The sequence below is a fragment of the Seriola dumerili genome, unplaced genomic scaffold (assembly GCF_002260705.1).
Source record: "Seriola dumerili isolate Sdu_G_001 unplaced genomic scaffold, Sdu_1.0 BDQW01000478.1, whole genome shotgun sequence".
In the NCBI taxonomy this organism is placed as follows: Eukaryota; Metazoa; Chordata; class Actinopteri; order Carangiformes; family Carangidae; genus Seriola; species Seriola dumerili.
The window spans coordinates 1,201,537-1,226,138 of record NW_019174733.1 but is presented as its reverse complement, the minus strand read 5'-3'; the positions used below and the strand labels follow the sequence as shown (position 1 = coordinate 1,226,138).

The 24,602-nt window shown below is 35.8% G+C and overlaps 1 protein-coding gene across 1 annotated transcript; it reads left to right on the top strand.

The window, feature by feature from the left end:
• Positions 1-1,383: 1,383 nt before the first annotated feature.
• Positions 1,384-21,528, top strand: LOC111235161 (cadherin-related family member 1-like). Its single transcript, XM_022763497.1, has 17 exons — positions 1,384-1,444; positions 2,245-2,340; positions 2,778-2,923; positions 3,055-3,105; positions 3,210-3,299; positions 3,416-3,502; positions 4,141-4,257; positions 4,876-5,019; positions 5,569-5,647; positions 5,740-5,840; positions 6,141-6,344; positions 7,118-7,270; positions 7,425-7,589; positions 8,541-8,608; positions 11,088-11,316; positions 11,416-11,673; positions 20,971-21,528. The coding sequence occupies exons 1-17, from the start codon at positions 1,384-1,386 to the stop codon at positions 21,526-21,528; spliced, it is 2,607 nt and encodes an 868-aa protein (XP_022619218.1).
• Positions 21,529-24,602: the final 3,074 nt, after the last annotated feature.

Sequence of the window (24,602 nt, the reverse complement as noted above, 5' to 3'; positions counted from 1 at the left end):
CTCTTTTTGTCTGGATTCATGAAAAATATTTAAAAAATTAAAAAATCAAATAAACCCAAAGACATATAAGTAGTCAGTGGGTTGGTGATCCTACTCAAATGGATGACCACTGGTTAAATACTATATAACATTTGTTTACACGAGTTTACCTCTGAGTGGCAAATAAGATTATCAGACAAGAAGATTAGCCAGCTTCAGTGCCCAAAATACTGTTCAAAAAGTCCCAGAATGGCATTACGTTAATCAGTGTGGTTTTTAATTAAAGAGAATAAAGACAGTTACCTCTTTGACCCTGGAAATAAAGAAAAGGATTAATAAACATTAATTAATAAACCCCTCCTGATATTTTAAAAATGGCATCCAGACTTGTTTGTCTTTATCATTTAATTCAGATTTTATATTCACTTCATGATTTCTACCATAACATCCAAACAGGATCTATAATCTCATCAGATCATTCACTGCTTTCATCTGCATCATCCCCGGTTTTATGATTATTCTATTAATTGAGTAAATAGTGGAGTTTTTTTTTCTTTTTCCTAATGCAACAGATGGTTGTAGAGTGCATAGCAGATGGTAACTGTATAAAATATCATGGTACAGATTCTGCATCATTTTAATCCCTCTATTTTCTCCATGACAGAGTTGGTCACAGCACTTTATGTAAAACAGGAATAATTCAAAGATAGATCACAGAACAGTTTAATACAGAGTTCTCACAGAGCAGTAACACACTTTGTATTATATCTCAGGGCAGATTTAATATCATAACCCAGTGCAAATGTTGACAAATTGTGATTATTAAAAACAGCTGATGAATGAAAGTTTTTGGCATTCTGATATAAAGGTTTTCAATGTAATGATAGTATTTTTTGCAAATACAATATTTATATCAGACAATAGAATAGCATTGAAACAATAACTGACAAGTTTACTTTGACATTTGTAAAGTCATAATATTTTGACACTTTTGACACTGTCTTACCTTCAGACACAAGCATCTCTTCCATGAATGATATTTCAACATTATCAGAAAATTGCATATTTGTTCATTTATTAGTAGGAAATTAAAGCTGTTGTCCTACATCAGAAATTAAATCTGTGAAAAATATACTTGTCCATCATCTGCAAAGTTGCAATATATATCCATTTTTTGGTATGCCCTGTCAACGCAGCCACCTCTTGTGTATTGGTGGTTGAAGAAGCCCAGTTGGACTGAGAGGGCCCAGGAGTAACTCTTAAGATGTGTCATTGGATTAGCACGTGAGCATATGCCCTTAGCCTTCTCCGCTCCCCCCCAACCACCTTAAGAACTGCATCTCATGTACAGGACTCTCGACGGAGCTGTCTTCATGGTGCGGTTTCATGACTTCATTCTTTAGGATGAAGAATGTAAAGATAATACATTTGCCACAGCTTTTTGTGTTTTTTCACGCCTGCTTTGGTAAGTTTCATATCTTTAATTCTTTGCTTGTAGTAAGGCTCATGTTGCTGGGATCAGATTGTGAATGATGTTCAGACACATTAAACGGCGTCTGGGTTGATGACTGTAAATTTTCTATTCTTTCAATTCTGTTTTCAGTGAATTCAAATTCTTGCTTAACCTGGTTGGTTTATGAGTTTGTATTCGGTATAAATGTCATTCAAATTGACTTATTTGATTTATGAAGTTGGTTTCAAAGGTAATATGAACTTGATGTAGCTAACAAGATCTCAGGTCTATGTATGGAAAGGGTATCTTAGGATGTTGATGTAACTCTCCTGTAATCCCAGTCAAAGTGACTGAGAAATCGGGGGGGGGGGGGGGGGGGGGGTATGGAGAGCTTGGTTTATGTCACGCTAGTATTTAAAGCAAGACTATGTAACTTTAATGCCAGTGACCAAATTGGCCACCAATGACAAAACAATGGTGAATGCTAAGACATAATGTAACAAGTAGAGATGATTAGAGAAGAGTGGTTAAGTCAGAAAAGTGCTTCTGTTCAGACAAACAATAGCGTAAATTTGCCAACAGTAGCAAACAAAAACAAAGGCTGCTGGTCATACCAGACCAAGTGAGGCTATTGCAGCAAAGCCCTTGAGTGTATTGCATTGATTAAGGGTGTGTTATATAATTTATAAATTCAGCTTTCAATTTGTATGAGGAAGACTGTGTTATTTCTTCTTTTAAAAGTTACATAGTTTCACTTTAAGGTGAAAAACATAAAACTTTCAAGCATTTAATTTTCATGTCTCTGTCCTCAGCACAAGCAGACTTTGCCCCCCACTTCTATGACAACGGACCCTACAGCCAGAATGGGAACCTGGCACTGTTCAGCCTGTCAGAGGACACGCCTGTTGGTGAGATGGACCTCTGACATACAGGACATTCAGTGTGAACAGCTAATGGGCTAGTGTAACAACCAATCAACAAAATGGTGTGTTAAGGCTGCCAATATCTCCACGAGTCCACGATGTTAAATAGTCTTTGATAGATGAACAGATGTTGCGTGGTATGTACATACTCACACTAACATGCTCATCTGCTGGTGCCACCTGGTTGATGTGAGGGACAGTTTGCTGGCCGTGAATGTGGTGCAGCTGTCCCTCTACACCTTGCATCAGTTCAGGGTACTTACTGCTGCCTACTGTGTCATAGCCTGGTTGTGTTACCAAACAATGACTTCCACTTTATTACTGAAGTTGGTTTGAATTTGGTTCCTTTTACATAATAGAAAACATACTCATCCAGCTGACAGCTGAGGCTAAATTGATTAAATTATATTTTCTTCCTTTAGGTACACAGATCTATTGTCTTAACGGCACGGACCCTGAAGGACAGGAGGTGAGTTATGGCCTCTCCTTTGATCCAGGGTCCAAAGAGTACTTCAGGGTCGACCCCAAATCTGGAAACATCACATTGGTGGAAAAGTTGGACAGAGAGGTAAACTTAACAGCACAAAGTGATACATTTGACTATTAATGTAAACTTTAACACATAATAATTATTCGGCACCATACTGTTTTTTCATCATGCTTGTCTCCATATTAACATTCATAATCATCTTTGCTCAGAAACAAGATTCTATTGACGTTCTTGTCAGCATCACAGATGGGCAAAGCAAGGTATCAACATCTAGTTCAATATGTGACTATGTCATTTAATGGCATCCTTTATAATTATTAAACTTGAAAATGTTTCATGTGTTTTTTCTTCTTCTTCTTTTCAGGTCGTGGAAAGAGTCACAATATTTGTAATGGATGCAAACGATGAAAAGCCTGACTTCCAAAACATGCCTGCAATCATTGACATAGTGGAAGTAAGTTAAGCCACATGTGTTATAAACTTTTTAATTCTGAATCAAGTGTTGTATCATTTCTTTTTTAGCCTTATATTGACCCTGGCCTGACCTGAGTTATTTTCTGTGTTTTTTAGACCACTGCGTCTGGCAGCAGCATCTACAAAGTGGAGGCAGTGGACAGAGACACAGGCTCAGGGGGCTCAGTCACCTACTATCTTCAGGTATCACTTGACAAAAGAAAAATATTGCCCACTCCCATCCTAAGACATTTTAAAACATGAAACGCTAGCCACTAGCTGAAACTGGCCACTTATGATATCAATGTGTGTGTAATTTAATGTATAGATGTGCTGATAACAAGGTTAACTTCATTTAGATTTTCTAGTTTCTATGTTTTTGTGCACGTGACTGAATATGGTGGTGTAGTTATGACGATGGGGATTAAATCACAATTACATTTGTGTCAGGTACTGGAGGCTTAGAGGGCTGCTTTGGCAGCAGGAGGCAGCGAATGTTAGTTTGCACTTTGGACTATTAGGACCAAAGAACAGCTGGCCTGGAGTGACAGTGACGAGTGAGGCAGTGTACATCTGGACACAGCACCTGCCTGCCCTGTCCTTGAGCATATGGGTTCTTTACATCCAGATGGACAAAGAGATAGACTTTATACAGGACGTGGCTTAATTCAAGAGGCTACTGAGTGTTTTTATGCAGCCATCTGACCACTTTTCATGATATCTCACGTGAGTGGTTGTAAATGGGGTTTATGGGGTTTCAGCGACAGGATTTCATTCATGTGACCTTACTCTCTGTGTGTGCTTTTAAAATCCTCTTTTTGCCTCACTGTTCTCTGTTACAGAATGGCCAGTCCACTTTGTTTGCCGTTGACAGACATAGTGGAGTCCTTCGTATCAAATCTGGAGAAATGTTGGACTATGAGAAAACAAAGACACACTTTGTCACTGTCATTGCAAAGGTAATGAATATATCAGTGCTCAGTTTTTCTGTCCTGCAATAGAATACTTCCTTTTTCACTTTATAGGTGCCCTGTGAAGTTTTTTCTCATACAGTTTAGTTGTATATAAACGCAGTTTCCATGAGACAGGGTTGCCCCACAGAGGTACTGTAACACAAGATACATTTCTGCTGCCAGTTTCAGCCTATAACACTCAGTTAGTGGCGCTATTGCTCAAAATAGCAATGTGCTGATAAGAGACAGAGGAAAAGACTGTAGCATACATGCTAGGTATGTTTTATCGAGAAAGAAATATATTCAGCATATTCATTAAGTTAAACAAAAGAAAGGCTGTTTATGATTGTTATGTAGTGCCATCATTGAAAAACATTCAAACAGCCCTGACAGAGTTCCTGCCTTTGAAGGCTGAGCTACAGTACATCACATGATGGGAAACAGATCTTTCTCTCATCTGCACAAGGAGCAGAATTCTCCTAAAAAATACTTAAAATGATATTTAATCTTAAATTTGTATTAATAAAGGTTTATAAACATAAATATAACAATGTTACTATTGAAGAAATTCACATTTCTCCTGTTTTAAATTAAGGGTTAAATTGTATATTACTGTTGTTCCAGGACGGTGGTGGTAATTTTAATGACAAGGAGCAGTTTCTGTCATCCTCTGCTACCCTGACCATCAATGTGATCGATGCACAAGACACTCCGCCATCTTTTATCGGGACGCCCTATTTTGGCTACGTTTATGAAGTCTCAGTGCCAGTGAGTATGAAAACGTCTTCCAGTGACTTCCTGCTATGATTTTAACTTTCCACTGAAAATCAGTATAAATAAATTAAAAAGGACCAACATATCACATGCATCATAACACATAGCTTTAATTGCTGGCATTTCACAGTAATGCCAGTGCTGCTTTCTTCTTTCTTTCTCACAGCTTTTGAAAGCCACATTATCTCCTCAGTGTCAAAATGTCACTGCATTAGCGCATCACAGAGGAAAGATTACACATTCTGACTTTCATCCAAAAGGGAATAATTAGGGCCATGACATTTGAATGTGCCTTTGAAGACTGAGTGAAGACTTGGTGCAGAAAAGATTTTTGTGGTGTTGTGATTATAGCTGTGCACCAGCCAGAGGGCTACTCAACACCTAGTTAAAATTCATGCTTTGTTTTTGTTGAAGGTGGTTTATCAGTTAACAGAAGAATATTACATGTATAACATAATGACCAGCTGTCCAGCAGATCATCTCTGTGTCTCGGTTATCTTGATTTAACAGCAAAACCTCTCTGACGATTTGTTTTTTTCCTAGGGATCTGAAATATTCACTGTTGTCGCCAAAGATGGTGATGTGGGAAATCCAAATCCAATATGTTATACCTTTGAGGATGGTAAATATTTCATTCAAAGAAGACAAGAATGAAGGAAAAGGAAATTTGACAAAAATCTATTGTGTTCATCTGTCTGTTGCTTGTCTCTGCAGGTGATGATGGTGTTTTTAGCATCAATAAAACAAGTGGTTGTATCACCCTGGTGACTCTCCCCATTTATCTGAGGAGAGAGATCTTTAACATTAAAGTCAGGGTAAGTTGTACTTCATTCAGATATCAGACAGGCCCCACATTCTTGTAAGCATCACTCAAGTCACAGTATTTTAACAAGAAAAAAAACTTCTATTGTTGCTTTTAAATTATCTTTGAATTATCCCTGAAAATACCTGAAATGAAAGAAAAGATTTTATATATGTTGGATTGGATATAGATTTACAATAGGGTTGAGGTAGAGCTACTGTGGTGAAACTGGTGGATGAAATGTCACACAGGCTCATTTCTACTGACTACATAAGTGATACATATGGACATTATTTTTATTTCATCTGTCCAGGCCTCAGAAGTGAGTCCTGAGGGCAGACTGATGGACTACGGGGTGACCACGGTGGTGATCCGCGTGGTGGACCTGAACAATAACCCACCCACCTTCTACGGGGAGAACGGCCAACAGAACATGTTTGAGTTGACCATGTACGAACATCCACCGGAGGGAGAGATACTCCGGGGGCTGAAAATCACTGTCAATGACTCCGATCAGGTGGAGAGATCATTGCTGTCTGCTATATTTTCTTCTACACTGGCTCTGATTAGTTCGAAAATGCTGTTTTCAGTGGTGTTTTCCTGAGCCAGTATCATCTCTCAGCACTGATATCATGTTATTGCCTTTGAAACCTGCCTCAGTTAGCCATGAGAGAGTTACAGCTATTATGTAACAACAAATTGCATTGTTATCTAATAAGAAACTGATTTAATCAACATGCATTGTACCACAACATTGTGTGCAGGCTGGTGTCTGCTTTTTCTGTCTGTGAAATGGCTTTAAGCCTTCCATTATCACAGACAATCCTTTTAAAATTACATGAACTTGAAAGTAAGCCAAAACAAATTAAAAGGTGCTGCCTAACTATGCCATTTGTCAGCTTATGCAATTCTCTCTGTGTGTGCAGCTCCTTGTATGAGTCCAAATGGCTGATGTTCTCCAAATGTTTTCTCTGATAATACTGTTACAACATCGAGGCGAGCTCTCTCTGTACAATGATATTATGTTTCACCAAGACTTATATTGCTGCTCCTGATATCCTATTGATTGCTCTTACATTACTGTAATATTGAAAAGACACAAAGCTTTTATATTGATTGAATGCACTATATACTGCTTGGATTATACTGAATGTCTGCTTTTTTGCCATTGCTTTGTAACAAAGGCAGATTACTAGAAAATAGGTACATGCATATGTAACATTTGATATTATGAAATATGAAACTAATGAGACGTTTTGAATAGTGTGATGATGCTGTCTTGTCTCGCAGGGTGCAAATGCTAAATTCAATCTGAGACTGATTGGACCAGGGAGGATGCTGCGAGTCGTCCCTCAGACTGTACTGAATGAGGCCCAAGTCACAATCTTAGTAGAAGACTCTGCTGCCATGGACTATGAGAAACATCATTTTCTCACATACAAGGTTAGGCCATTACAGTAAAGTGAAATGGGATTAAAAATCTCAACAATCTCATTCCTCAACAAATGGCAGTGATGTATAAACTGTATCACCTGCATCTGTTGTATAGAGTAATGCTTGATTTCATTTATCTATTTCTAATCTTTCTCCTCTTCAGCTACTTGCAGTTGAGATTGATACCCCAGAGAGATTCAGCGCCACAGCAGACATCGTCATTCACCTCCTGGACACCAATGACAACGCTCCCAAATTCGCCTCAGATTACTACATCGCCAGAATTCCAGAAAACTCACCCGGTGGCTCCAATGTGGTGTCAGTCACGGTGAGTGAGTCTTCATCCCATCTAAAAATACATGCCATCACCAATGTACGTCACTCTGAGCTAAAGAGGAATGCTGATTTTAACAAAATGCCCAAGAGGGTCATTAATTCCCTAAATGTAGATGTGTTTTTGGGCACTGGGGCTTGGGATAATATGTGAAAACATGTAGATAAAAGCTAGGCGAGGTAAGCTGCCAGATGGCTATCACTTTCATTTAGTTGTGTAACACAAAATTCCCTGATTTTTTTTTTCTAATGCTTAGTAGCACATGCAGCTGCATCACAGAAATAACATGAACACTAAGGACATGTTAGGTTTTTTAGGGCCATTTAGTTTAAAAAGGATTCGCCCTTGTCAGTGCATATCAGCCCTGCAGAAGCTCAAAGCAACGGGGAGGCTCACTAATAAATCCTGCCCTTGCGTGAACACCACAGAGGCTCGTTGCCTTGATCCCAGGCAATTTCAATCAGATAAAAGTACAGCCAACAAGTGACCTTGGACACACGGAGACAGCGAACAGGCATCCCTGCAGCGACAGACAGACAGATTAGCTGATGCCCATGATGATGTTCCTATGACATCAAAAATCAGTCTTTTTATAGCTGACCTCTGTAACATCATGTTCTAATGCAGCATAGATTCATTCAGTTTGCTGAGTCCATGGTGGCAGACAGTTCACTCATCTGCTCATTCAGGTTAAGAAAGAGATACGAACTAATAGAAAAAAGAGCTCAAACAATATTGGTCTCTAGCCTGACTTGAACCCAAAATAATGCCAGGACATGGACAGTACATATGTCTTATCTTACTGAGCCAGATATTGCACTAAAATCCTTAAAGTGAAATTTCAGATTACCCTGACTAAAGTGAAGTCGAACTGACCTAATTTATGCAAGTGCTACAAGCAAACTCATAACATATTTTTTTTCTCTATAATCTGTTTGTCAACAGGCAACAGACCCAGACTCAGGACCTTGGGGCGATGTGAAGTACTCCATCTACGGATCAGGGGCTGACTTGTGAGTATGAGAATGTAACTGCAGCTGAGTTCTGTCAAGTTTTTGTTTGAAAGAAACGGCCTTCTCAGCACCCCCTTCAAATTCCTCATGATCCCCATGATCCCCACTATCTTGCTGTTAAAATAAGACATCCTTAAAAATCTAAATCTGTCCAAGGATAAGATTTTTGTTTTTATTCTGCTTTTTTTTTTGTTGCCTCCACTGCGATCATGTCAGGGTGAACTCATGATGGTGGAGAAAATCAGATGATGACACTCAGCAAATCAAAATGAAAACATCACAACTGCTTACACAACATTATTAGGAGTAGATACCCTTTGTCAGCAGTGGAAAAACAGACTACACTGTTCATAAAGTCACACTGATCTCAGGTAAATAGTTGAACTAAATGAAAAAGAAATTGGATATGAGCTTGACCGTGGCATTTTAACTGTATATACTAGTCACAACCACAATCTACAGCAAAAACACATGTGCCTAAAAGCTGTATAGAAATATGACAGCAGACTTGTTTTTCATATGAGAACTTGGTTCTGCTTATTGCACCTAAGCGCTGTAGTCCCGCAGAGGATTTGCTGGCATTTTCTCTCAGCTCGAGTTTTATTAGATTTCTGGTAGAAGTCGAACCTCAGAGGAAAAAAAGCTCAGTGGTCACTGTTCTCTCTCAGTAATAACGCACAGCATATCTTCAGCTTGCCTTTCATATCAATACAGAGAGTCCTAAAGATAACCTGCAAGTTAGTGCCTGACACATCCCAACACTGTAACAATCAATACTGTAATTGTTTGGAAAATGATTTGCTTTTTCAATCACGTTTCTACATGCATGCCTTAGAGCGGCAAAAAAACCTGTATTTGGAAATATTTAGAACAGTAAAACAAGGAAACACGAATCAATACTCATGTACAACAAGTGTACGTTAGTGGGGTTGTGTTTAATCTCTCAGGGCTGTGTCCAATAAACCACTTTCTTTGTATGATGAAATGTAGGTGGAGTATTTTTGGACCCCTAAATACAGATTTTGAGCTCTGTAGCAATGAATTAGTGGAGATATGTGATGTCACATGGTATCCAGGAGAAGGATTTCCAAAATAAGCAGAGGAGAGAGATTTGGAACACTTTTAGCTTAGTGGATACTTGTTTGGTTTACACAATTTTGAAACTGTGTCAACTCAGATTACTCTCCAAAACAAAGGAATACATAGCTGCATTTGTTTGTTCTGCATCTGCAAAACAATTGCATTTCATATTTCTGACTTTACACTCTTTTTTTTTACAATATCTTGTAGAATATCTTGTAGAGTACACAGGACCATGCAGTCCTGATCTTTGCCTGCTCACCCTCTGTCTTCGTTAATCCTGTAATGGGATTGGAGGAGAAAATAGACTGGTCTTTGCTACTGTACCTTTGCATTGTGACAAAGTCACTGCAGGGTAACTGAGCAAGTCAGTCAGTGAAACAGTCTAATTCCACACTTGCTCTGTTGAACTTTGACATTTTGATTGAACTGTTATTATAACAGTATCTTGAATTAAGTTAAATTTACTTTAGTTAATCAGGGTGGAACAGTAAAATGGTAATTTAAAGGAATAAGTCAACATTTTGAGAAGGTTTAGATGAGAAGATCAACACTCTTACGTCTATAAGCTAAATCACAGGGAACAGCTAGCCTGGCTATCTCCAAAGCTCAACAGTCCACCTACCAACACCTCTGAAGTTACTGTTTAACTTGTTTTATCTTGTTCACAGAAATCTAACCACAATTTGTGGTTGGAGGAGTTAGATGCTGTAGCTATTTTTGATTAACAACAGTTTATCCACTTGCTTCATGTGCTACATCTTTGCTGCATTTCAATATGTTGCTTGCAGCTTCTCTGGAAAGACTAGACTGTGAGAAGTCATTGTGTTGGGTGCTGTTTACCAGAAAATAACTTGCCATAAAACAACAAACTTTCATTTTTTTTACATTTATGTACAGGTTAAACAAACAAGATACAACATGTTAGTCAGTAAATTCTAGAGGTGCCGGTTGGTAGCGTCCTGGGTGTAGCTTCATACTTCACACAAACACAAGATTGCTGTCATCTCACTCTGAGAAAAAAAAGCAAGTAAGAATATTTCTAAAACTTCTGAAGTATTGATTTAAAGTTTGTTTCTTTTAGCACGACTTGAAAAAGCATATTTTCTACACCCATCAGATTTAGGTGTGGTATATCAGTAGCCTAAATAATAGTAAATCTAAAGCCTAAATCCCTGCAGAGGAAGAGTATATAATGCTTTCCATTCCGCCACTAAGATGGTCTTAAGCAAAACGGAATAGAAAGTATACAGTACATTCTCTCAAACCCACCTTAAGAAGAAATTAAAGGTTTACACGCAAAAACCATAATTAGTATAAAATATTTAAGACTGTATGGAAAAATGTGGCTCTGTATTCATATGATAAATCTGAGATAAATTTCCTCCACCATTTAAAGGTTCCTGATCCAGTCTGAATCTGGAATCATCTACACCCAGCCATGGGCAAGCCTGGATGCGGAGGTGAGATCCAAGTATAACTTTTATGTGAAGGCAGAGGACGCAGAGGGGAAGTACAGCCTGGCTGAGGTCTTTGTGACGGTGCTGGACCTGAATGACCACCCACCTGCTTTCAATGACAACTTCCTCGAGAAGACCATGGTGATAGGAGCACCAGTGAAAATAGAGGTATACGCTCCCTTGTGCTTCAGTATGTCAGACGAAGTGAAACTCAAAATAATCTCAGTGTTATTATGTTGGTAATTAAATGCATCTTCATGTTCAAAGGCTGTAGATGATGATGCAGAGGTACCCAACAATGTTATCGAGTATGCCATCATGAAAGCTGAGCCAGATATCAACATCTTTGACATTAACGCTGACACCGGGGAGATCATGCTCAAGTCCTACATCAAGTCCATGGCCATCATCCAGAACATCACCAAGCAGAGAGACTTCACCTGGTCCCTGGTGGTGCAGGCCAGAGACCGAGGCCAGCCGTCCTTCAGCACCACCGCCGTTGTCAAGATCGACATCACTGAAGCTGTAAGTTACAACAAAGAATATGTGAATAACAATATGTCAGCAAGGGCGTAGGTTTGCAAATGGACAGTAGGGACATAACCCTACCAATAATTTGGAGGACAGACTTGTCCCTACCAATATTTGAGTGAACTCATTCACACTATGTTTGGAGTGAAGTCATATTAAATCATTCCAGTTTGCCATCCCAGAGGCTACGTCTCCAAGACCCCCAAATTAGGCATGCTAGCATTCGATTGACTGAAAGGTCAGGGGTTATCTGAAGGCTCATGTCATGTGAGAATATCACAGTGGTACCTAACGTCACCAGAAAAATGTCAACTGATGTTATCTATCCATGTTAGCTGTCGTTACCTAGCAAACTAACCCTGGCATCTGTCTTCTGTAGGCTAGCAATCAGGTTGCTAGCAGGTGTAGTCAGAAAATGGTGGATATATCGAAGTATGACAACAATTTCTGTCGAAAAATCCCTTGAGAATTTCATCATGAATACTATGACTTTTTTATGACTTGATATACTATGAAGATTTTTACCTTACTATACTATGATGTTTTTTTGACCTTTTATGCCTTACTATACCATGACATTTTTTTGAAGTTTTAGACCTGACTATACTATGATGTTTTTAGACATTTATGTGCCTTACAATGCTGTGATGTTTTTTGACATTTTTATACCTTACTATACTATGACGTTTTTTGACATTTTATGCTTTACTATAATATAAAGTTTTTTGACATTTTTATGTCATACTATACTGTGACTTTTTTTGACATGTTATGCCTTACTATACTATGGGGTTTTCTGCCTTGCTATACTCTAACTTTTGTATGTCTTACTATACTATGAATTTTTTTGCCTTACTACACTATCGCGTTTTTATGCTTCACATAACTATGATGTTTTGATGGCTCACTACAATGAAGCATAGTATGGAGCTGCACCATAGTACAGCAGTTAGAACTGTTGCCTATGAGTGAGAAGGTTGTGGGTTTGAGCCCCATCCTGGGATCTTTCTGTGTGGACTTTGGATGTTCTCTGAGTACTTTGACATTTTATGCTATAATGTACTATGACTTTTTTTTTGACATTTCATGCCTTGCTATAGTATGACATTTTTTGAGATTTTAATATCTTACTATAATATGACGTTTTTTGACGTTTAATGCCTTACTATACTTTAACGTTTAATGCCTTACTATAATATGATGTTTTTTGAGATTTCTATGCTTTACTATACTATGAATTTTTTTGACATTTTTATGCCTTACTTTTCTATGATGTTTTAGACATTTTTATGCCTTGCAATACTATGACATTTTTTGACGTTTTATGCCTTACTATACTAGGACGTTTTTTGATGTTTTAATGCCTTAAAATACTATGACGTTTTTTTGAGATTTTTTTGCCTTACTATACTATGATGTTTTTTGAGATTTTTTGCCTCACTACACTATGACATTTTTTGACGTTTTATACCTTACTATACTATTGGGCATTTTGACTTTTTATGCCTTACTATACTATGACACTTTATGCCTTACTATACTGCGATTTTTTTTTTTACATTTTTATGCCTTACTATACTATGATTTTTTTTTGACTTTGTTATTCCTTAGTATACTATGGTGTTTTTTGACGTTTTATGCCTTATTATACTATGACATTTCATGATGTTTTATGCTTTAATATACTGTTACGTTTCATTCCTTACTATATTAGAATGTATCATGCCTTACTATACTATGACCTTTTTGACGTTTTTATGCCTTACAATACTATGACATTTTTTGACCTTTTATACCTTACTATACTATGATGTTTTTAGACTTTTTTATGCCTCATTATACTATGACGTTGTTTGACTTTTTTATGCCTTAGTATACTATGACATTTTTTTATATTTTTATGCCTTAATATAATATGACGTTTTTTGACGTTTTTATGCCTTACTATACTATGGCATTTTTTTATATTTTTATGCCTTAATATAATATGACGTTTTTTGACGTTTTATGCCTTAATATACTATGACAATTTTTTGACGTTTTTATGCCTTAATATATTATTATGTTTCTTGATGTTTTATGCTTTAATATACTATATCGTTTCATTCCTTACTATACTAGGATGTATCATGCATTACTATACTATGACATTTTTTGACCTTTTATACCTTACTATACTATGATGTTTTTAGACTTTTTTATGCCTCATTATACTATGACGTTTTTTGACTTTTTTGTGCCTTAGTATACTATGACATTTTTATTACATTTTATATCTTACTATACTGTGATTTTTTTTTACATTTTTATGCCTTACTATACTATGATGTTTTTAGACTTTTTTATGCCTCATTATACTATGACGTTTTTTGACTTTTTTGTGCCTTAGTATACTATGACATTTTTATTACATTTTATATCTTACTATACTGTGATTTTTTTTTACATTTTTATGCCTTACTATACTATGATTTTTTTTTTTACTTTGTTATTCCTTAGTATACCATGATGTTTTTTGACGTTTTATGGCTTATTATACTATGACGTTTTATGATGTTTTGTGCTTTAATATACTGTTACGTTTCATTCCTTACTATATTAAAATGTATCATGCCTTACTATACTATGACGTTTTTTGACGTTTTTATGCCTTACTATACTATGGCATTTTTTGATATTTTTATGCCTTAATATAATATGACGTTTTTTGATGTTTTATGCCTTAATATACTGTATTGTTTCATTCCTTACTATACTAGGATGTATCATGCATTACTATACTATGACGTTTTTTGACTTTTTTGTGCCTTAGTATACTATGACATTTTTATTACATTTTATATCTTACTATACTGTGATTTTTTTTTACATTTTTATGCCTTACTATACTATGATTTTTTTTTTTACTTTGTTATTCCTTAGTATACCATGATGTTTTTTGACGTTTTATGGCTTATTATACTATGACGTTTTATGATGTTTTGTGCTTTAATATACTGTTACGTTTCATTCCTTACTATATTAAAATGTATCATGCCTTACTATACTATGACGTTTTTTGACGTTTTTATGCCTTACTATACTATGGCATTTTTTGATATTTTTATGCCTTAATATAATATGACGTTTTTTGATGTTTTATGCCTTAATATACTGTATTGTTTCATTCCTTACTATACTAGGATGTATCATGCATTACTATACTATGACGTTTTTTGATGTTTTTATGCCTTACTATACTATGATGTTTTAGACATTTTATGCCTTACTATACTATGACATTTTTTTATGTTTTCATGCCTTACTATACTATGATGTATCATGCCTTACTATACTTTTTGACTTTTTTATGCCTTAGTATACTATGACATTTTTTTTTACATTTTATAGCTTACTATACTGTGATTTTTTAATACATTTTTATGCCTTACAATACTATGATGTTTTTTGATCTTTTATTGACCTTTTATGTCTTATTATACCATGACATTTCTTTATCTTTTCACTCCCTACTATACTATGATTTGACATTGTTATGCCTTACTATAGTATGACCTTTTTTGATGTTTCTTTGCCTTACTATTCTATTAAGTTTTTTGACTTTTTATGCCTTACAATACTATGATGTTTTTTGACATTTTTATGCCTTACTATACTATGACGTTTTTTGACTTTTTTATGCCTACTATACTATGACGTTTTTTGACGTCTTTATGCCTTACTTTTTTTATGATGTTTTAGACATTTTTATGCCTTACAATACTATGATGTTTTTTGACATTTTTATGCCTTACTATACTATGACGTTTTTTGACATTTTTATGCTCTAGTATACTATGACATTTTTTGAGGTTTTCAAGCCTTACCGTATTATGCCGTTTTTTGACATTTTTATGCCTCACTATACTATGATGTTTTAGACATTTTTAAGCCTTGCAATACAATGATGTTTTTTGACGTTTTATGCTTTATTATGCTATGACCTTTTTTGACATTTTTATGCCTTACTATACTATGACGTTTTTTGACTTTTTTATGCTTTACTATACTATGACATTTTTTGAGGTTTTTAAGCCTTACCGTACTATGCCGTTTTTTGACATTTTTATGCCTCACTATACTATGATGTTTTTTGATCTTTTATTGACCTTTTATGTCTTATTATACCATGACATTTCTTTATCTTTTCACTCCCTACTATACTATGATTTGACATTGTTATGCCTTACTATAGTATGACCTTTTTTGATGTTTCTTTGCCTTACTATTCTATTAAGTTTTTTGACTTTTTATGCCTTACAATACTATGATGTTTTTTGACATTTTTATGCCTTACTATACTATGACGTTTTTTGACTTTTTTATGCCTACTATACTATGACGTTTTTTGACACTTTATGCCTTACTATACTATGACGTTTTTTGACGTCTTTATGCCTTACTTTTTTTATGATGTTTTAGACATTTTTATGCCTTACAATACTATGATGTTTTTTGACATTTTTATGCCTTACTATACTATGACGTTTTTTGACTTTTTTATGCCTTACTATACTATGACCTTTTATGCCTTACTTTTTTATGATGTTTTAGACATTTTTATGCCTTACAATACTATGATGTTTTTTGACATTTTTATGCCTTACTATACTATGACGTTTTTTGACTTTTTTATGCTTTACTATACTATGACATTTTTTGAGGTTTTTAAGCCTTACTGTATTATGCCGTTTTTTGACGTTTTTATGCCTCACTATACTGATGATGTTTTTTGACGTTTTATGCTTTATTATGCTATGACCTTTTTTGACATTTTTATGCCTTACTATACTATGACGTTTTTTGACTTTTTTATGCTTTACTATACTATGACATTTTTTGAGGTTTTTAAGCCTTACCGTACTATGCCGTTTTTTGACATTTTTATGCCTCACTATACTATGATGTTTTTGACATTTTTAAGCCTTGCAATACTATGATGTTTTTTGACGTTTTATGCTTTATTATGCTATGACCTTTTTTGACATTTTTATGCCTTACTATACTATGACGTTTTTTGACTTTTTTATGCTTTACTATACTATGACATTTTTTGAGGTTTTTAAGCCTTACTGTATTATGCCGTTTTTTGACGTTTTTATGCCTCACTATACTATGATGTTTTAGACATTTTTATGCCTTGCAATACTATGATGTTTTTTGACGTTTTATGCTTTATTATGCTATGACCTTTTTTGACATTTTTATGCCTTACTATACTATGACGTTTTTTGACTTTTTTATGCTTTACTATACTATGACATTTTTTGAGGTTTTTAAGCCTTACTGTATTATGCCGTTTTTTGACGTTTTTATGCCTCACTATACTATGATGTTTTAGACATTTTTATGCCTTGCAATACTATGATGTTTTTTGACGTTTTATGCTTTATTATGCTATGACCTTTTTTGACATTTTTATGCCTTACTATACTATGACGTTTTTTGACTTTTTTATGCTTTACTATACTATGACATTTTTTGAGGTTTTTAAGCCTTACTGTATTATGCCGTTTTTTGACGTTTTTATGCCTCACTATACTATGATGTTTTAGACATTTTTATGCCTTGCAATACTATGATGTTTTTTGACGTTTTATGCTTTATTATGCTATGACCTTTTTTGACATTTTTATGCCTTACTATACTATGACGTTTTTTGACTTTTTTATGCTTTACTATACTATGACATTTTTTGAGGTTTTTAAGCCTTACTGTATTATGCCGTTTTTTGACGTTTTTATGCCTCACTATACTGATGATGTTTTTTGACGTTTTATGCTTTATTATGCTATGACCTTTTTTGACATTTTTATGCCTTACTATACTATGACGTTTTTTGACTTTTTTATGCTTTACTATACTATGACATTTTTTGAGGTTTTTAAGCCTTACTGTATTATGCCGTTTTTTGACGTTTTTATGCCTCACTATACTATGATGTTTTAGACATTTTTATGCCTTGCAATACTATGATGTTTTTTGACGTTTTATGCTTTATTATGCTATGACCTTTTTTGACATTTTTATGCCTTACTATACTATGACGTTTTTTGACTTTTTTATGCTTTACTATACTATGACATTTTTTGAGGTTTTTAAGCCTTACCGTACTATGCCGTTTTTTGACATTTTTATGCCTCACTATACTATGATGTTTTAGACATTTTTAAGCCTTGCAATACTATGATGTTTTTTGACGTTTTATGCCTTACTATACTATGACGTTTTTTGACGTCTTTATGCCTTACTTTTTTATGATGTTTTAGACATTTTTATGCCTTACAATACTATGATGTTTTTTGACATTTTTATGCCTTACTATACTATGACGTTTTTTGACTTTTTTATGCTTTACTATACTATGACATTTTTTGAGGTTTTTAAGCCTTACTGTATTATGCTGTTTTTTGATGTTTTTATGCCTCACTATACTATGATGTTTTAGACATTTTTAAGCCTTGCAATACTATGATGTTTTTTGACGTTTTATGCTTTATTATGCTATGACCTTTTTTGACATTTTTATGCCTTACTATACTATGACGTTTTTTGACTTTTTTATGCTTTACTATACTATGACATTTTTTGAGGTTTTTAAGCCTTACTGTATTATGCTGTTTTTTGACGTTTTTATGCCTCACTATACTATGATGTTTTAGACATTTTTATGCCTTGCAATACTATGATGTTTTTTGACGTTTTATGCTTTATTATGCTGACCTTTTTTGAGATTTTTATGCCTTACTATACTATGATGTTTTTATACATTTTTATGCCTTATTATACTATGACGTTTTTTTTAACATTTTATGCCTTACTATACTATGACCTTTTATGCCTTACTATAGTATGACGTTTTTTGAGATTTTTATGCTTTACAATACTCTGATGTTTTTTGACCTTTTATATCTTATTATACCATGACGTTTTTTTATGTTTTCATGCCTTACTATACTATGACGTTTTTTGACATTTTTATGCCTTACTATACTATGATGTTTTTTATCATATACTATACTATGACGGTCTTATGACTTATTATACTCTGACGTTTATATTACTTTGTTGCCTTCCCTGCTAATGTTGGGATATAGGAAAGCAACAATCAATAAAATTAGTAAACCAGACAAAACAAAAAGATTCAGGGTAACTCTTTCAGCAAAAATAAGGGATTTTATTCACAAATAAGTAAAAACTACAACAAAAGCCAACAGTGAAAAACTCCTTGGGAAATTAAAACACAGCTTTTGAACCGCTGAATGGCCCACTCTGGCCCTGACCAGCGGTTCAAAAGCTGTGTTTTAGGCCTCCTCACACCACCTTTAAGCTCCAGCTCCTGATGAAGAAACCAGGAGTAGCCGTGCCGTGTCACCTGCTGGAGAAAAGGGGTGGGCACAGGGGCATGTACACACACACCACAAAACAACAGTCTTAGTATACTTTGACTTATCACATACAGTATATATGACATACTGTATATGTCCCTCTATCAAGAGTGATATAATCATATGTGTCACCTATAAGAGGATATGTAGTTATGACATATAAAACATGAACATATACTGACAGGCTTTGGGATGGATATATATTTATGTAACATATGTCTATAATATAAACAGACATACTATAATACATGTTTTGTATTAGCTAGATATATACAGTATGTCAATATATGATATTGTTACAGTTGTTACAGGTGTCATATATCATTTTTACATTTATAGGCTATACTTTACATACATATATGATTTTAATTCATATGTACATATATTTCATATATGGATATCCAACACACGCATTAAAAAGCCAATCTCTTTGTCTTGGAGGGGTGGTGGGTTCTTGCGTCCCTCCCGCCAATGTTGAGACCAAACCTACGCCCTTGTATGTCAGTAAGATATGATTAATTCTTCTTCTAAAGTTTTACACTTCAAATACATAAAAATTAGAGTGTGCAAAGTTTCAACCATTAGTTCAGCATCATTTCAGCTACTTGGATGTCATTCTAGTTGTGGCTGTAGGTCATGGGTATTTTATGTAAAAAATAATTAAGCAATTCTACTTTTTATATTCTTTGCATCACCTAATTTTCATTTGTTGATAATTTGAAAATCAATAACTTTCATAGTTTATACTTAAAATATTGGTCATTTTCTATCAATGATTTGTAATGTAAGTTCTGATGTTTGATTAGGAGCAGGGTTAAATTTTTTTAGTAAGAATATAAATAGCAGATGTTCTGCTTATGTCTTTATCATTCCATATTTTCAGTTTACATGTACACTGATCAGTTTGCATGTGAAAGTACAGCTTTTCTGCAAGAATTGAAAATTTCATCACAGCCCAGTTTCACCAACTCTTTGCTTTGGTAGCAGAAAAAAATATCAAAGTCTCACACAAATGAAAATTTGGTGGTGTAATTTGTATGTATTGATTTTCAAAATACAAACAAATGCAATTGTCATGTTTTCAGATCAAATCCAGATTTTTCTCATACTTCTTGGGCCTAAGGAAACGTCCGGGGGCTGTGTTTGGGATTTGTTTGACCATTGTCACCTTCGCCATTTCACTGACAACCTTCATTTCAACTGTCATATACTGGAACTCTGTGAAAAAGTCCCGTGTACAATCTCAGGGCAAGATCAGAAAGATTATAAGGAGGCCTATGCCATAAATGAAGCTTGCCTTGAGATAATCAGCACAGCGTTACTGTTGTTTTTACTCTGTGGTACCAAGAATTTGTAGCAATACTTTTTCAAAGTATTTCACAGTAGAACAAGGCTGTGTCTGTAAAAGAGTACAGGAGCACAACATAAACTATCCTCTCAGCACTTTCTCATGCTTTTTTTCTGTCTATGTTTACTCATATTATGACACCACAACCACAACCAAAACAAATTAGTTTAGGCTTTTCATTTTCACATTATTTCTTATTTTCATTCTCAGATGGTCTTAGTTATGGGTTTCCCAGTCAACCTCTCTGATCTTGTCTTGACAAAATATGACAAATACAGCAAATTAAATTAAAGTTTAAGTTTTCATACAGACAGTATTATGGCAGTACATTTGCAGTAATTTATTTCTTGGTTTTACATATTTTCGTATTTTGCACCTCACGTGATATATTTGGCCAAATGGTGAATTCATGCAGTATTACAGTACTTGCACAGGACAGTATTAAAAGTTAATCTTTGTGTGATAGACTATGACTTCAGTCCCATGGATGTGAATTCTCCCTGTGCTCTTTTACAGACCCAACTCAATGGGGGGCCTTTGGGATCATTTTTAATGCAGAGTAGAAACAAGCCTTTGCAAATCCTAGGCATGCTTGCAGGTGTCATTAGTCTCATGGTCATAGTCACAGTCATCATCTCCACTGCAACATTCATGCGCAACAAAAAGTCCAACCGGATCCTGCCTAACCGCCGTGTAAGGAGGCGACCAAGGAAACAACCCACATGGAACTTCAAGAACCCCTTCAAGACGCCGGAAGCTCCCGCAGAGAAATTCAGAGTCGAAGAGGAAGAGCGAGAGCCCGAGGTCATCGTGGAGAATGTCAACTACAACAACAATATCAGCAATGTTGTTAGACACTGGCCCCCACCTCCACCACCCAGCGCCCCATGCCTGCCCCCTCCACCACCCCCCTATATCCCGGGGGAGAGGCATCGGGCCATACCCACCATCTCAGCAACAGTGGCAGCCAAACCTAAAAAGAAGCAAGTGATGACCAGACAGGACACTGTGAACAAAGCGCTTGTCTCAGAGCTCAAGATGAGGCTGGAGCAGAAAAGGATCCTGATACATTAGTAGTGCTTGTGTGTGTGTGTGTGTGTGTGTGTGTGTGTGTGTGTGTGTGTGTGTGTGTGTGTGTGTGTGTGTGTGTGTGTGTGTCTGAGTGCGTGTGTGTGTGTGTGTTTTCATGTTTTCAAAAGGTTTAAATATTGATAATGTAATTTTCATATCATGAAAGTAAAATCCTGTGTTTTTCAGTCTCTGGTTCAAGTGACATTTTATAACAGATAACCTTAACCCGACCTTGTGAACCATTTGTTGACACACTAGTGGCTTAAAGTTCTTCAACCCTGATCCCTTGTCAGGAATGAAGTCATTCAGATTTCAACAAGCGAGACTGTTTATTTGGGATCCAACCAAGCTCCTTAAAAGAGATTTCATGACACTTGAACTGACTAAAGAGATCAGCCCGAGAGAAGGGAACCAAAGCGATCACGTTAGGAAGACTTTTAATCCTACTGCGCAGGTGTAAAGCACCGTTTAGAGCCCTGTTTCGCAGCAGTCACCATATGTCTACTCTGTCATTTAAAGAACCGTGTTTCATTTGTTTACTGCTCTGTATGTGGTGGTGTATCTGTTTAAATTGGTGTCTTTTTTCTCAAAATACAGTTGCTGTCAAAAGATCTTTATTAATTTTACTACCAATAAAAGAACATCATTTGTAATTTCAACAGTGGAGGACGTTTTTAGATCATTTTACTCAGGTAGCAATGCCATACTATGAAAATGCTCCTTGACAAGAAAGAAGGGTACAGATGTATTAGCAAAACAAGTACAAAAAGGAAGAGCAGAACTATTCAATACTGTATGTATGTTGGCACCACATACATTATATCATCATATGAGTCCTAATACATCAACATGTAAGCAGTTACTTAATGTTGTAGTTGGTCTTTTGGGAATTTTAATCTACAACAGTGCGTCATCTTTTGTAAACTGATCACATATTTTGTATGTTAAGTAACTGCAGCTGTTAAGGTAATATAGTGTTGCAGTAAAATTAAGTGAAATGTGGTTAAGTAAAAGTATCAAGATCAATATGTAGTTTGATTAGTGACAATAACAAGTAGAAAACTTATTCCTTTAAAAACAGTTGGTCGGTTGCTGGTGGGACAGTGTGGTGTATCTGGTCAAGACCAGCTACAGCTGTCCAGGATTAGACCATACTGAGTCCAGGACAATCAGATCAGTGGACTGTAGCCTTGAGGGCACTGTGGAACACAGAGAGAGAGAGAGAGAGAGAGAGAGAGAGAGCTTTGTTACCATCATCTTAAGACCAACACCTCCTTAATGAGCCTGCAAAAATACTGTACTGCCCCCTTCTGGAGACAAAGGAGAAGCAGCTTGGACCACAGCACTCAGGTGAAAGACAAATAAGGTGTGTAAAAGATTTGACATAGAATGACTGAAGCTGAAGCTTTTGTGGCCTTGAGGAAGATTTTAGTCTCATTAGTCTGAAAGAAGCAGAAGAAAGAAGCTGGTGCAGCATGTGTTAAGATATTGTAAAAATTCGATCAATATAAACAAAGCAGTAAATCCAAACACTGAATAAGAGTAATGTAGAACAACAGGGGCTAGAATGAGATGTATGAATGAGGCCTTACACCGCTATATTACATTTGCTGTTGTTTTTAGTAAGACCTCACCAGATGTTCTGCAAATATGTAATATATTATCCTGATACAAGCCCCTTTGCTCTCCTTAGCTCCAATGTCAATGTGAGCACTACCAATTATGAAGTTACACTGAACCACTCGTTGGGTATTTGTGTAGACATCAGCCAAACATGCACACTATTTCAAAGTTACATAAAACATGAAATTTGCAGATTACCCTCTCTAATCCAAGGACCAACTTGTTCATCTTTGTACAATATTGCATTGTTGGCGAAAAACCAAAAGTCCATCTGCCCTGATCTAGTTTGAACTGACAAGATATGTGTGGCTGGCATCAAACTTTCTGCAACATCGGCTGGCACATTTCATATGGTTATGATGATGCAGAGTGGAGCTCTTTTTTAATTTTTTCTTGACAAATTAAAAACTGCCACCTAAACTGAGTCAGAAAAAACGCAAAAATGCTTTTGCACAAATGTGAGATGTGTTGCTTTCTCACACAACTGCAGTCCCGAAGATTCCTGAGGAAACAGACCCAAATTTTAGGTTGAAGCTGTCACACACACAAAAACACAAACACTTTTCAATGTTGCAAGCTGTTAATGCTCTGAAGTGAAATGAGGGAATATGAGGAGCAGCCCAAATGATCATGCATTATGCCATGTAAGAGGCAGCCAGGATTACTGGGCTATTTGATAGAGGATTACAGAGTTGAAAGTTGCAAAGAGCATTGATGCTTTAGAATGAAAGAAACACACAGGGTTCAAAAATCCTGGTATGTGTTTGAAGCAATTCTAAAAGGTAAATGAAACATCTGCTTTTCCGAATAAAGAAAAACTAAGAAATAAAACATCATGAATACAAGAAATTAACTTCTGATCTTTGAACATTGCTGCCCATGAGATCAGCAGCAGTGTTTAAATCATACACAGGGTATGTAAGGAGAAAAATAAGATAAGCCCAAACAAACATGTAATTCATGTGTTCTGTGCTGAAATTGAGTGTTTACAGAATTCACATTGTCTTGTGTCATAACACGGTGGATAGGGATTACAACAAAAAGCAACATCAATCCCCCACCCACAAATCATATAAACACATCTGAACAAGCAAGAAAGCAGATGTGCCTGCGCTCCAGAAAATGAGAGCTGCCAATCTCAGCCAGTCATTTAAAACCCTCATCGTAAGTCAACAGCAGCGGGTCCCAGCAGAGATGGACTGATCTCCTTGCGTCACAAGAGACGACAACACATGGAGATGGAGGAGGGGGCTCGTGTGTTCTGATCATAAAGTGACAGAAAGAGAGGATATGGGAGAGGATGCCAGTGTTTGGGTATTATGTCAAATGAACAATGCCATTGGCCGAGGAATATCCAACGTGCCATCTGTCTGGGTTGGTTGGTGCAGATCATGTGTGACGCATGGCTGCTGTGTGTTGTGTTCGCAGAAGTGAAAAACTGTGACGTACATGTA

Excerpts from the sequence above, each read along its gene's own strand:
- LOC111235161 (XM_022763497.1), top strand. The coding sequence starts at position 1,384 with ATGAAGAATGTAAAGATAATACATTTGCCACAGCTTTTTGTGTTTTTT. Across the intron at positions 7,590-8,540 it reads CCAATGTGGTGTCAGTCACG|GCAACAGACCCAGACTCAGG; the intron begins GTGAGTGAGTCT and ends GTTTGTCAACAG. Across the intron at positions 8,609-11,087 it reads TACGGATCAGGGGCTGACTT|GTTCCTGATCCAGTCTGAAT; the intron begins GTGAGTATGAGA and ends CACCATTTAAAG.